The 12,630-nt window shown below is 44.5% G+C and overlaps 1 protein-coding gene across 1 annotated transcript; it reads right to left on the reverse strand.

Annotated features, from left to right (window-relative positions):
* Window positions 1-234: 234 nt before the first annotated feature.
* On the reverse strand, window positions 235-12,396 carry L3hypdh (trans-L-3-hydroxyproline dehydratase). The gene is made up of 5 exons (XM_021179135.3): window positions 11,626-12,396; window positions 6,704-6,873; window positions 4,372-4,494; window positions 4,152-4,289; window positions 235-1,032 (listed from the first exon to the last, which is right to left on the reverse strand). The coding sequence occupies exons 1-5, from the start codon at window positions 12,131-12,133 to the stop codon at window positions 907-909; spliced, it is 1,065 nt and encodes a 354-aa protein (XP_021034794.1). The 5' UTR covers window positions 12,134-12,396; the 3' UTR covers window positions 235-906.
* Window positions 12,397-12,630: the final 234 nt, after the last annotated feature.

Here is a 12,630-nt window from a genome sequence, read left to right on the forward strand (position 1 = left end):
GCATTGTCTACTCTTCCAGAGGTCCTGAGTTCAGTTCCCATTATCCACATGGTAGCTCACACCCAGCTGTAATGGAACCCAATGCCCTCTTCTGGTGTGTGTCTGAAAACAGCTACAGTGAACTCATAAAAATAAAATAAATCTTAAAAAAAAAAGAAGAAGTTGACTCCTTTTGATCCTTCCAAGATTATTGATGGCAAGTGTTGAGGACATTATAATAACCCACTCCATGAGCATGATACTTACAGGTGTCTTTATTTTACTCAAACTGGAACATAAAAATAACAAACTCACAACATTTACTATTGTGTGGTCTATAGCTGAAGCTAGCATTCAAAGAAACTCACAAGTATTATCATCTCCATAGCATAGATTAAGTAACTGTGCTTTAATACTACTACTAATAATGCTTTAATAATAATAATGCTTGTATACTAATGCTTAAAAAGTTTCTGGATTCTTGGCACTCTGTTTGCCCCATTAGTGACATTTTTGCTCAAAAAGTTGACAAATAGGAAGTATAATACCTTACATTTAGACACAGTGTACTTTTTAGAAAGTATAAAAATTAGCCTGTAAGTGTAACTGGATACTGGTTTGCACATAATACAGAGAAAACACAATTTAAAGGTAATTACTTTCTTGGTTTGTTTATTTATTTATTTATTTATTTATTTATTTATTTATTTATTTATTTATTATATGTAAGTACACTGTAGCTGTCTTCAAACAGCACCAGAAGAGGGCATCAGATCTCATTATGGGTTGTGAGCCACCATGTGGTTGCTGGGATTTGAACTTCAGACCTTCGGAAGAGCAGTCCGGTGCTCTTACCCACTGAGCCATCTCACCAGCCCAGGTAATTACTTTCTAAGCAAAACCTTTAAAACATATGGAAAAAAAAAGTCACTTGAGAAGAAAGCCATCCCTTAGTGGGTCACCATCTTCTACTGTCAAGTTTGCTGTCCCTGTGTAATGAGCTTGTCCTGCAACTTCCACTATGACAGCTTTGAAATCTCCACACTTTGCTTCCTGAAAAAGAAGACAACAGGATCATACTAAAAAACTCCTCCAGATGTCCGGTGTCTCTAAGGCTTGCCTCCTCAGTCTCATAACTAGAGAAAGCGACATGTCAATCTTCAGGCAGAGGAAGGTTTTGAAGTGAGTGACAAAGTCAGATGTGTGTTTTAGTTAACTTACCTGGAAAAGGGGGCACATGGGAGAGGTTCTAGAAGCTCAGAAACCTAAGAGGGAACTTTAGGCTACACAGCAACATTATGTCTCAAAAAAACCAAAAAAACTTCTGATCCTTAACTGATACCTGGAGTCATAAGGCAGTATTTAGTGGGGAGGAGAAAGAGAATACAAGATAATTCGGAAGTAGAATGGATAGCCTGACAATGTAGACAGACCTTAGTTTCTAGCTTGGAGGTGCCTTATTTATGCCACTCACACAGGTGAAGAAGAAGAGGAGAGTGTGGTGTTTTGAATGAGGATGGCACTGTGGGCTCCTGTGTTGGAGTGCTTGGTCACTGGTTGGTGGAACTGTTTGGGAAGGATTAGGAGGTGTGGCCTTGTTGGAGATGTGTCACTAGGGAAGGCAAACCTCAAAAGTCTACTTCATTCTCAGCTCTCTCTCTCTCTGCCTCCTGCTTTTGGACCAAGTTGTAAGTCCCAGTTACTGCTCCAGAGCCATGCCTGCTTGCTTGTTGCCATGCTCCCGAACATGACAGTCATAGACTCTAGCCCTGACCTGTTAGTCCCAAATTAAATGCTTTCTTTTTTAAGTTGCCTTGGTCATGGTGTCTTATTACAGCAAAAGAAAAAGTAACTAAGAGAAAAATACATGTGTGAGAGAGAGAAAGAAAGAGAGTGGGGGGAGAAAGAAGGGGGGAGCTTTTAATAAGCAGAATTTAAGATACTTGGATACAGCTACTTCAAGATGAGTATAGCAAACCATTCAAGGGTTAGACTGGACAGAGGTACAGGACAAACAGGGCAGGGGTGAAGGTTTGAGACTTATCTCAGCAGATGGTCAAGAACCAAAGCCCAGGAAGTAGACAAAATTGTTCAGTGGCATCTAATTGGAGAAACAAGACAAGAAGGAAGCTGAGGACCAAATCTGGGGTCACCTAATTGGGAGCACGGGATGAGCATGAGAGGGCATGGCGGGATCCAGTGAAGGAGCACAGCACAGTGAGGAACTGGCAGGTGTAAAAGAAATCGCTGCCAATTTGAGTACTAAATATTCCCCATGTGTTAATGTAAATATTTGAATTTACATTAAATATATTTGAATTGGCTCCCAGTTGGTGGTGCTCTTTGGGGAACCTTTAGAATTTGAAGAGGCACTGAAGGAAATGGGTCACTGGGGGTGGCCTTAAGGGTTTATAGCCTCTTTGTTCACAGTGCTTTCTGATAGATGGCTTCCTGCCACAAGGCCTTCCCAATGTACTGCTGTGTCTTCTCTGACATTATGGAAGATATTCCCTTGAACTATAAGCTCGAATAAAACCTTCCATTGGGTATTTGTTCATAGCAATTATAAGAGTAGCCAGTGTAAAATCCTACCTGTGGTCTTTGATTTTCTAATTTTTAAAATAAGAATAATTGAAAGTAAAAGTAAAATGTCAAATATTAAATCAAGATATAGTCGTTTCACCATTTATCATTGATGCAGTGTAGGTTGGACCCAGAGCCTTGTGTTTGCTGAGCAAATGCACTACCCCTGTGGTGGTTTGAATGAATATGTCACTGGGAGCAGGCTTTGAGGTCTCATAAGACTCACACCACCCCCAGTGTGCTCTCTGCCTCCTGTTGGCCATCAGAGATCTGAGTTCTTAGCTGTTCCTGCTGCCACGCCTGTGATGATCTCCTAGACCCATCTAAGGTTTAAATGAAATAACATGCAGAGAGTTCTTAGCTTGGAAATTGCCCTACAAAAAGGCCCCAGTAAGTACTGTAGGTTGCTATTTGAACTCACTCTCAGATTCTGAGGACACTGTGATTCACATATTACAAACAACATAGATGGCTTGCATATTATAAAATCAATGTGAAAAATGTGGATTCTTAGGTTAAAGGTAACTCAGTATTCAGAAAAAAAAAATTTTAGAAACAGCTACAGTAGGGTCGATTGCTCCCTATGTTAAAAGACTCCTTATGAGTCTATTCAGTCACTAATGTCGCTTCTGTAACAGGTCGAATTTACTACTGACTAGATTCATTGTTAGCAGATTTTCAATTTGATTTAATTACAAAAAAATTCTATTTTTTACAACTCACATCTTTTATGTACTACTGTACCAAGCACAGTACATCCATACAGCAAATCAAAACCCATAGAGGCTCCGAACTCCAATGTAGTACTTCTCAAATCTTTCCGTCCCAGGATTGATTCCCTTCCACCTTAATATCTGAGGACCTCCAGAAGTTCTTCTTTATGCATGGTCTATCTCTCAGTACTTACTGGGAATTAAAGATCTTTTTTTTTTCATTTGAAAACAAACTAATTACACCGTGATGCATACACACTTTTTGTAAATTAAGATCACTGTATGATCTTTAGAGAAAGCAAGCCGGGCAGTGGTGGCGCACGCCTTTAATCCCAGCATTTGGGAGGCAGTGGCAACTGGATCTCTGAGTTTGAGGCTAGCCTGGTCTACAGAGTGAGTTCCAGGACAGCCAGGGCTACACAGAGAAACCCTGTCTTGAGAAAAAAATAAAATAAAATAAAATAAAATAAAGGAGAAAGCAGCATCGTTTTACATTCCTGCGAACCTCTCTCTCGTCTGTCTCAACAGAGCCAGCTGGATTCTCACCTGCTTCTGCATTCAGTTATGCACTTGGGTGGGATATCCCTCATCGTGTAGCCTGTGGGGGACACAGTGACTACTTCTGAGAGGGTGAGTGGAAAGCAAGCAATGTCTTAGTTTTATCATGAACATATTTTTGACCCATGAAAACATAGTGGGTCAACCCAGAGGTGCAACACTACACTTTGAGAATTGATATCCCAGTTGAACACAAGCTTTTACAGTCCTGCTTTCCAATGCTCATCTGAGAGTACAGTGAAGAAACGTATCCAGCACCCAGCTCCTGCCTTTTCTGTCTGAAAAGACATTCGCGGTTAAGGAGTCAGTGACACTCACCCTCACGGCACAGCCTGTGAACACGGAGCCAGTTGCGCTGCTTTTGAAGGCTCTGGTCTGGTTCAGCTGCAGGAGCCCCTTATGATACTGCAGAGCAATTCTGGCTGTCACTCCCGAGCCGGTGGGGCTTCTGTCAACCTGTGTCAGAATCGGTAATTACAGGAATATGAGTGTTGTCTATTAGTCACAGGTTTGAGCCTAACAGATACAGTCTTGATACCTGTTCATCGGCAAACACGCAGATGTTGGTGGTGGCTTCCTCACTATAAGCATCTTTTCCATCCGTCAAGATGGATCCATACAAAAAACCAAGGTCTTCACTCTCAGGATGGTTGATTTTAAACTGCAAATAAAACAACCACATGTAAAAGGTTTTGATTCAAATTCATCTTGAGAAATAATGTCAGCAGCAGACTCTTAGACATAATCTTCTTTATGTATATCATTTTTTTGAAATTGTTCGAGATCACCTTGTTGAATAAGTTTGCAAGTAACTGCTCGATATTATGTCATTCTCTTGATAAAGTTTTATTGGCAATTATGAATCTCATGCTGAGCTCCTGCTGAGAAAGCGGCTCTGGATCTAGCCTCGACTAAATGCGTAGTCCTATGTTACACGCATGCGCAGCACATACTCTTTGTGAAACTCTGAGCTCAGGCTGGGGAGCTCCCAGGTTGACTGCCCGAGTTAAGACCATCACGTGGAAGAGGAGAATGTGGGAAAATCCAGCAGAGGAAAACTTAAAAAAAAAAAAAAGTGAAAAGGATTCAGAGGCTTCTGGTAAGTAAGAAACAACTGGATGAAGAAGGAAAAACAACAAAATAAAAACCAACTAGCGGTTCCTTGAAAAGCAGTGACTGACTGCACACAGACACACAGCCCAGGACTGTTAGTGGGAAAGAATATTCAGGCCCAAAGAAACAGTGCTTCCAGACCTTGGGAGGTCCAGTAGTTGGGCTTTTCCTGTATTTCTGTGATAGCAATGTCTAAGGTCGCTGTAATCAGCCAGCGTATCTGACAGTGATGTCTGAGACCACCATAATCACCCTACCTTAAACAGACCTGGGTTCCTAAAGTCCAGTTTGTCAAACCAAGTTAAAGAGACCTGACCTGAAAGCTGTTTACCATTGCTTAAAGCTTCATGTTGTCTTCCACTATAGCACACAGCATGGTGTGCTAGCTCCTTCCACTAGATCAAGGTCCTGGAATACAGGTGTTTGTCCTTCCTGTGGGTCTCCCGCATCTAGCTTAGTGTCTGCCATAGGCAATACTTTTTTGTTAAATATATGTTAAAAGAGTGAGGCTGAACTTAGAGACATTAACTTTGGGCCTTGCTCTACAAGGTCATGCCCTAAATCTGGCCAGCCACTGACAAAGCAGTTCCTCTGCCTAATCCTTTGATGATGGAAATTCAGTTCTCTCAAAGTTACAAGGACTCGGGATTTTCTCAGAGCCCACCCATTGCTATTATGACCTGCCTGAGCAGTTCAAGCTTTAACAGAAAGCTCAAAATTGCTCCTTTTTTTAAGATAACGATGGAAGAAAAAAATGTAATTTTTTTTTGGTTTCATTAAAAAATGAAATGGAATTATTTTGTATTTTTAAACCATTAGCTGTCTATCTGATAGGACAGAAAACTTTTGATGCAAATTAAGAGTGTTAAAATTTGCAATAAAATAATTCTGTATATTGGTAATGATAGCCCCAGAAAATGCTAATTTTAAACAGCAATATCCTGTGTATTTTCTTTTAAATATATTTATTTTATGTATGTTTTTGCCTGCCTGTATGTCTATGCACATATGTGTCAGGTAGCCAAGAAGCCAGAAGAGGGCACCAGATGGTTATGAGCTGCCTTGTGGGTGCTGTAAATGAACCTGGGTTCACTGCAAAAGCAGCCAGTGCTCTCTCCAGCCTAATGTTATATATTTTCATTTTTCTACTTATGTCTTGTCAAACTGAAGCCTTGTTAAGTGAGCCCATACTAACGATCAAAACAAGCACGTAAAATACAATCATGCTATTTTTATGGCTAGTCAATCATGTAACAAAACATTCAAACTCTGTAATGTTTTACCTATGAGTCCTAACTCAAAGCACATTGGCAGAATTGTGCTAGAAATGAAAATAGAGTCACTTATCACCTAAACTGACTTTATTTTATTTAATTAATTTATTTATTTAGGTTTTTCGAGACAGGGCTTCTCTTTATAGCCCTGGCTGTCTTGGAACTCACTTTGTAGACCAGGCTGGCCTCGAACTCAGAAATCTACCTGCCTCTGCCTCCCGAGTGCTGGTATTAAAGGTGTGCGCTACCACACCCAGCTCCTGACTTTATTTTAAAAAGCAGTAAAGCCAAGGACACATGGAGATGAGACTACAAATGTTCTCAGTGTCAAAGCTGGAACTCACAAGGGTCAGGCCGGAGCCCTCTTAATACAAATAAATATCTAAATGCATCTGGGCCTAATTTCCTTAGTGGGTGTGGTGATTTAAATGTGTCCAAGCCACAGAGGGAGACATTTGTCACCAGGGTAGTACTGGGACTGACCTGTGCTTTCACGGCTCCTGTCAATGCGCTCGCCGCATCCACAAGGTCCCTCGTCTTCGCAGAACACACATCAAGTCCTAATTTTTCTGCACTAACAAATGCATAAAATGCCCCACCATATGCAATGTCCACCAGCACCTTTCCATGGCCAGGAACATCCACTGTGAGGTCTGAAAGAGGCATTTGCAGGTATGGTTGTTAGGAAAAAAATAAGTCACATTGCTTTAATTCCGTTTACTCTAAAGGAGAAACTGACACAATGAAAAGGAATGGAGCAGATATCCATTTTCAGAGTGTCAGATAAATGCGAGCTAAGTGCATTTTCCAGTTCACAGGTTGGGTAAGCTAGAATGTATCTGGATGTTTCAGTTAGAAACATCCGATGAGATACACTATCTGTTAACTACTGGGAGGCTCTTTTGTAGGAAATACAGAGTGACTAAGAGATGGGAAACTCTGGGACATCCTCCTGTGAACACTACAAAGGAATACACACTAATGCAGATGGCCTTGAGGAGAACTTGAATGGTATTCACAAACTGGTTATCTTCAGTTTTAATGCCAAACAATTTCTTTTATGGATTTAAAAAAAAAATCTGGTTATAGAAGCACATGCCCACCCCACTAGCACTGGGCTTGCAGGTCTGCACAATGCCTGGCTGCTGATGTTCTTTTTAAATCACTTATTTGGGGACATTGGAAGAGACTCAACCACGAGTGCATCCCAGACACATTACCTACGCCATCTCCTTAATTACCTCAGCACCAAGAGGGAGGTACTATTATTTAAGATACCTTTAAGACACTCCTATTCTTCTGAGATGCCCACCAAGGAAATGGCAGAGCTTGGAGTCAAACTCAGAGGCAGCTGATGTGAAGTCTCAGCCCGTTCCCTTGAAATATGTAACCTGTATTTAGATCTTCATCCAAATTTAAAGTCTTTCCTTTTGCCTGAAAGGAATCAATTTAAACCTTAGGGCATTCCTACCAGAAGAGTGTATACCATGTGGAAGATGGAAGAGTTACAGGACAGATAAATAAAACAGCCTTTCTTTGTAAGTTCAGCTAGACAAAAGGATAACATTTCAAATCTATCACATGGTACGAATGAGGTTAGAAAAATGAATTTCCCAGAACATTGACAAATATCTTTGTGAACTGCAAAACTGTTAAGGATGAGAGGAAGACAACCTTCCAGGCTTGGGTTTGGATCCTGGTTCTGCTTCTTAGGACAGCTTTGCTGCCCTCACACAGAAAATGCAACTGCTATGTCCCTTTCAAGTGTTGCTTTGAGAATTCCATGCAGTAACACATAGAAAGTATCAGGTACAGGTTAGTAGGCGTGATGAATGTTAATATGAAAGCCAAAGTTTAACTTCTGACCAGAATGGCAATCTCAAGAGGACCAGAGGGCCACAATTGCCAGTCTGTATAGCCTCTAAATTTCACTGATGTGACTACTCATTTGGTCACCATCATTTACAGTCTACTGTAGTAAACCTCCCAGGGTACAGTGAACAATATAAAGGAAATTGTGTGTGTGTGTGTGTGTGTGTGTGTATGTGTGTTACAGCGAACTCTGAAGCCCTCCCAGGTGAGCACTGGTGACACCTTCATTTCACAGATGGTGACTTTCTTACACAAGGCCACTGAGATGGGAAGGGGCAGATAACGCTTTTCAGTACCATCCCCTGGCTTTTATGTGCTTCCAAGAAGAGGATGTAGGGTTTCCTTTTCCTCACGCCTTAGCGGGACCATTCAAGTCCACCAACTTTGGTGCTGTCACACAGAAATGCAGTGGGGAAATACGATATCTATCTTAGTCAGGGTTTCTATTCCTGCACAAACATCATGACCAAGAAGCAAGTTGGGGAGGAAAAGGTTTATTTGGCTTATACTTCCATACTGCTGTTCATCACCAAGGAAGTCAGGACTGGAACTCAAGTAGAGCAGCCTGCTCAGCCTGCTCTCTTATAGAACCAAGACTACCAGCCCAGGGATGGTCCCACCCACAAAGGGCCTTTCCCCCTTGATCACTAATTGAGAAAATGCCTTACAGTTGGATCTCATGGAGGCATTTCCTCAACTGAAGGTCCTTTCTCTGTGGTAACTCCAGCTGTGTCAAGTTGACACAAAACTAGCCAGTACAGTATCTAAAGGTCTGGCTACCCTTCTCTGTTATGAACCTGAGATTAATATACAGCTGCTGCTGCTGCCAGTTGTAGGGTCTCACGAAGTGGACTCCCTTCTTCTTCTTCTTTTTTTAAAAGATTTTATTTATTTATTATATGTAAGTACACTGTAGCTGTCTTCAGATCTCATTATGGGTGGTTGCTGGGATTTGAACTCAGGACCTCCGGAAGAGCAGTCAGTGCTCTTAACTGCTGAGCCATCTCCCAGGCCCCCCCCCCCCTTAATATGAATACATGCTGTGTGCCTAGATTGGGCAGATCTACCACCGCTACACTACCATCTTCCACATCTTCTTCTTCCTCCTCCTCTGCCTTCTCTGTCTCAAACCTCTTTCTTTTCTTTCTTTCTGCTTCACCTTCCCTCTCTCAGCCCAACCAACAGCTCTCCTTTATTTTACAAATTAAGGTGGGAAGCAGGTTTACAGGAACTCACCTGAGTGCTGACTCATTCCTTGTTCGCAGTTCCTCACAGGAGAACAGAATTGACATCAAATATAATTAGTCCCAGGGCTATCTATCCACAACACCCCACCAAGACCCACCAAAATATCATGTAAATTCTTTGCAATGAGGTACACTAGGTTAATCTGTAATGTCTCCAGCACCTCATTAATGAGCATGTCTGCTTATGAAAAGATTTGGAACTATGGCTTCTCAGCCTTCTCACTAAGATCAAGTGTAAAAGATCTGAAACTAGGGCAGGCGTCGTAAAAAATCAGGTTCAGTTCCTAAGAAGAGGCTTGTGGGAGTGTGCACTGATAGAGGCCTGCTTCCGGATCTCGCCTCCGCCCCAACTCCACCCCCCACGCCCTCCTCCTCTGCCCCGCGCTGGGAACCGCTGGGATTCAGCTGCCCTTGGCCACGAAGGGGGAAGGGGCCTCTGGTCGTACCAGACAAGTCGCGCGGGCTCGGGTTTGTCTAGCGGAAATGCACAGGGCCCAGCACCACCCTTCCTGCCACGCGCAGGACGAACTCCCGCTGCTGCCACTCTCGGGGCTCGAAGGAAGAAACTCATGGACTCCCTTTAATCTACTGCTCAAGTTGCTTAGGGAGAAACTAGGTAGCCAGCTGGTTAAATGGCTCGTCTTGAAAAACCAATAATAAACGATAATAATTCTAGCCCTGATTATCATTATTATTAAACCATAAATCATTTTTCCCAAGTGCCATACTCTCATAGGGCCTCAAATTCCTCCAAGGCACTCCTCATCACAGGTGTTCCCTCTACAGGGGCCGCCCTAAGCCTGTTCCGCTACAGTGTCATTTATGCCCAGGCTGATCCAGAGTCTAATTATTCAGGGAGGATGAGGGTCAGATTTTCTAGGAATGCTTTGCACAGCTTGAAGTCTTGGGAGAAAAGCAGTGGTAACCTTATTCCTAGATTGGTTAAAGTAGCTCCCAGTTCACGTCCAGGCAAACATTAAACATCTCCATGGACAGAACTCAAGCCGGCAAGTGTGTCTGACCTGCCAGGGTGGCAAGTTCCATGCTGGAGAGCTATGAAACTCAGAGACAATAAAAAAATGAATGATTAAAAGATGCACTCCCCCCCCCCCCCGACAGGGTTTCTCTTTATAGCCCTGGCTGTCCTGGAACTCAATTTGTAGACCTCGAACTCAGAAATCCGCCTGCCTCTGCCTCCTGAGTGCTGGGATTAAAGGTGTGCAACCACCACGCCTGGTGTAAGTGTACATTTTATGGAGGGCACATTCATAGCTATCCTGGGCAAATGGACCCTGCAAGTTGCATGCTGGGTACTCTTGCTACAGGGACACCTGGGATGAGAGATAAAACAGCTGCCAGTTGATTCCTCAGAGGAATGTTCCTCTTTGTAAATGTCCCGAGTATGCAGATTATCTGCTTAGTCAGACAGCAAAGAATCTATACCACAGAACCCAGACACCCTGTCCATGTTTCTGTATCTCCAGGAAACAATCCTACATATCTGGAAGTCTCTGGTCCTTGACGAATTTTTTTTTCAGATATTTAAAAAATTCTACCAGTACTCAAGAAGTGGGCCAGCCTAGTCAACGTAGAAATTCCAGGGTTCCATTCCAGCCAGGGCTACACAGTGGCACCCTGTCTCGAAAACAATAAAACAATGAACACCCATTAATTTAAAAAAATAAAATTTTAACAATGTTTCATACCCACATTACTAACCACAAAAATCTCTGAGATAAAATGAAGGTACAGACTCAGTCAAGGAGTCTGTGAACTTTGCCTAAGGTTGGATGGCTTTGAGGGGTTGTGAACTTGTGTGTCCAGCCAAGGACTTTGTTTCTCAACAAGGACAGCAATAGCTTTGCTTACAAATTTAGTTCCTTTCAGAGTCATTTAGTTCTTACCAAGCATATTCTAAGCTATGCTCGAACTCTGGTACAAACACTGTCCTTTGGTCCTTAACTTCAGTCTACTGTGAAGCGGCTAGGAATCCTGACAAGCAAAGAATGAGGATCTTAAAGGAAGCACACAATTCATCCGCATTCCACTCTAAGCTCCCTCCCCCCAGGCCTTGTGAGCACGGATCCGCTCAGCGGGATAGCGGAATTGCATCCACCAAACCTGTAAGGCAAAGACACTGAAGCGTGTTTGCAGTAATTTGGAATTACCGTTTTATTAATCGCAAGGGCAGGCAAGGTGGGTTAGTTGCGCAGGTATATTCAGCCACAGAGCAGTGGTTAGATTAGCGGATTGTCTCAACCGGGTCTAGTGAGTCTCACCCTTTACCTGAGGCCAGGACAAAGGCTGGGACGCTGTGGAAGCGCACAGGGCCGCAACTGCGGCCACCTTCACACTCCACGAAGGCGGTCACCAGACCACACGGGCAGTGGATGTTGACCTGGGCCTCCCGGGAGCCTTCTGGGGGAGCGGGCACCAGTCCGAAGTCGAGCGCGAAGCGACCCAGCGCTAGCACCGCGTGACCGCACATGGAGCTGTAGCCTTCGTTGTGCAAGAACAGGACGCCTAGGTGCGCGTCTGGAAGCTCACTGGGCACCAGGATGGCCCCGTACATGTCCCGGTGGCCGCGGGGCTCGAACACGAGCCGCCGCCGGATGTAGTCGAGGTGTTGACGCATGTAGCGACGCTTGGCCAGCAACGTGGGCCCTGCCACCTCCGGACACCCGGCGTGCACGATGCGCAGAGGCTCGCCGCCTGTGTGCATGTCCACCACCGACAGTGCTGGCGTCCTCGGGTCGTGTGGGGGCAGCCGGGTCACTGCCAGCGCCGCCTCCATTGTCTGCGTCCAGGGACTGCCGCACAGCACGGTGGTGCTCTCTCTAAGCAGGGAGAAAGCGCCAAACCCAACGGGAGAACGCGCAGAACCGGTGGCAATCTCAGGGCCAAGCCGGCGAGCAGAGACCACCCAGCGCCCAGCGCCTGGAATCTTAGACTGGGCGCGCCCGAGCTAGCAGGATTCAAAGTTAGACTCCCAGCAGGGGCGAGCCTGGGCGACAGGACAGGGAGCGTGGGCAGGGCTTAGAAAACTAGACCCTCGAATGGGGGCGTGGCTCCAGAGGTTTGAACACACGGAGGGGGCGGGGCTTCGGAACTTGCTCCAGCAGCGGGGCGGGGCTCGGAGGCTGGACTGCTCGGCGGGGGCGGGGCCTCGGAGACTAGACACGCGGCAGGGGCAGGGCCTAGAAAAGTAGCCCATAAAATGAGGGCGGGGCTCCAGAGAATACTCGGCGGAGGCGGTGCCTAGAAAACTGGCCCGCACTACGGGGGCGGTCC

Source organism: Mus caroli, unplaced genomic scaffold, assembly GCF_978045245.1.
Source record: "Mus caroli unplaced genomic scaffold, Mus_caroli_1 scaffold_14, whole genome shotgun sequence".
In the NCBI taxonomy this organism is placed as follows: Eukaryota; Metazoa; Chordata; class Mammalia; order Rodentia; family Muridae; genus Mus; species Mus caroli.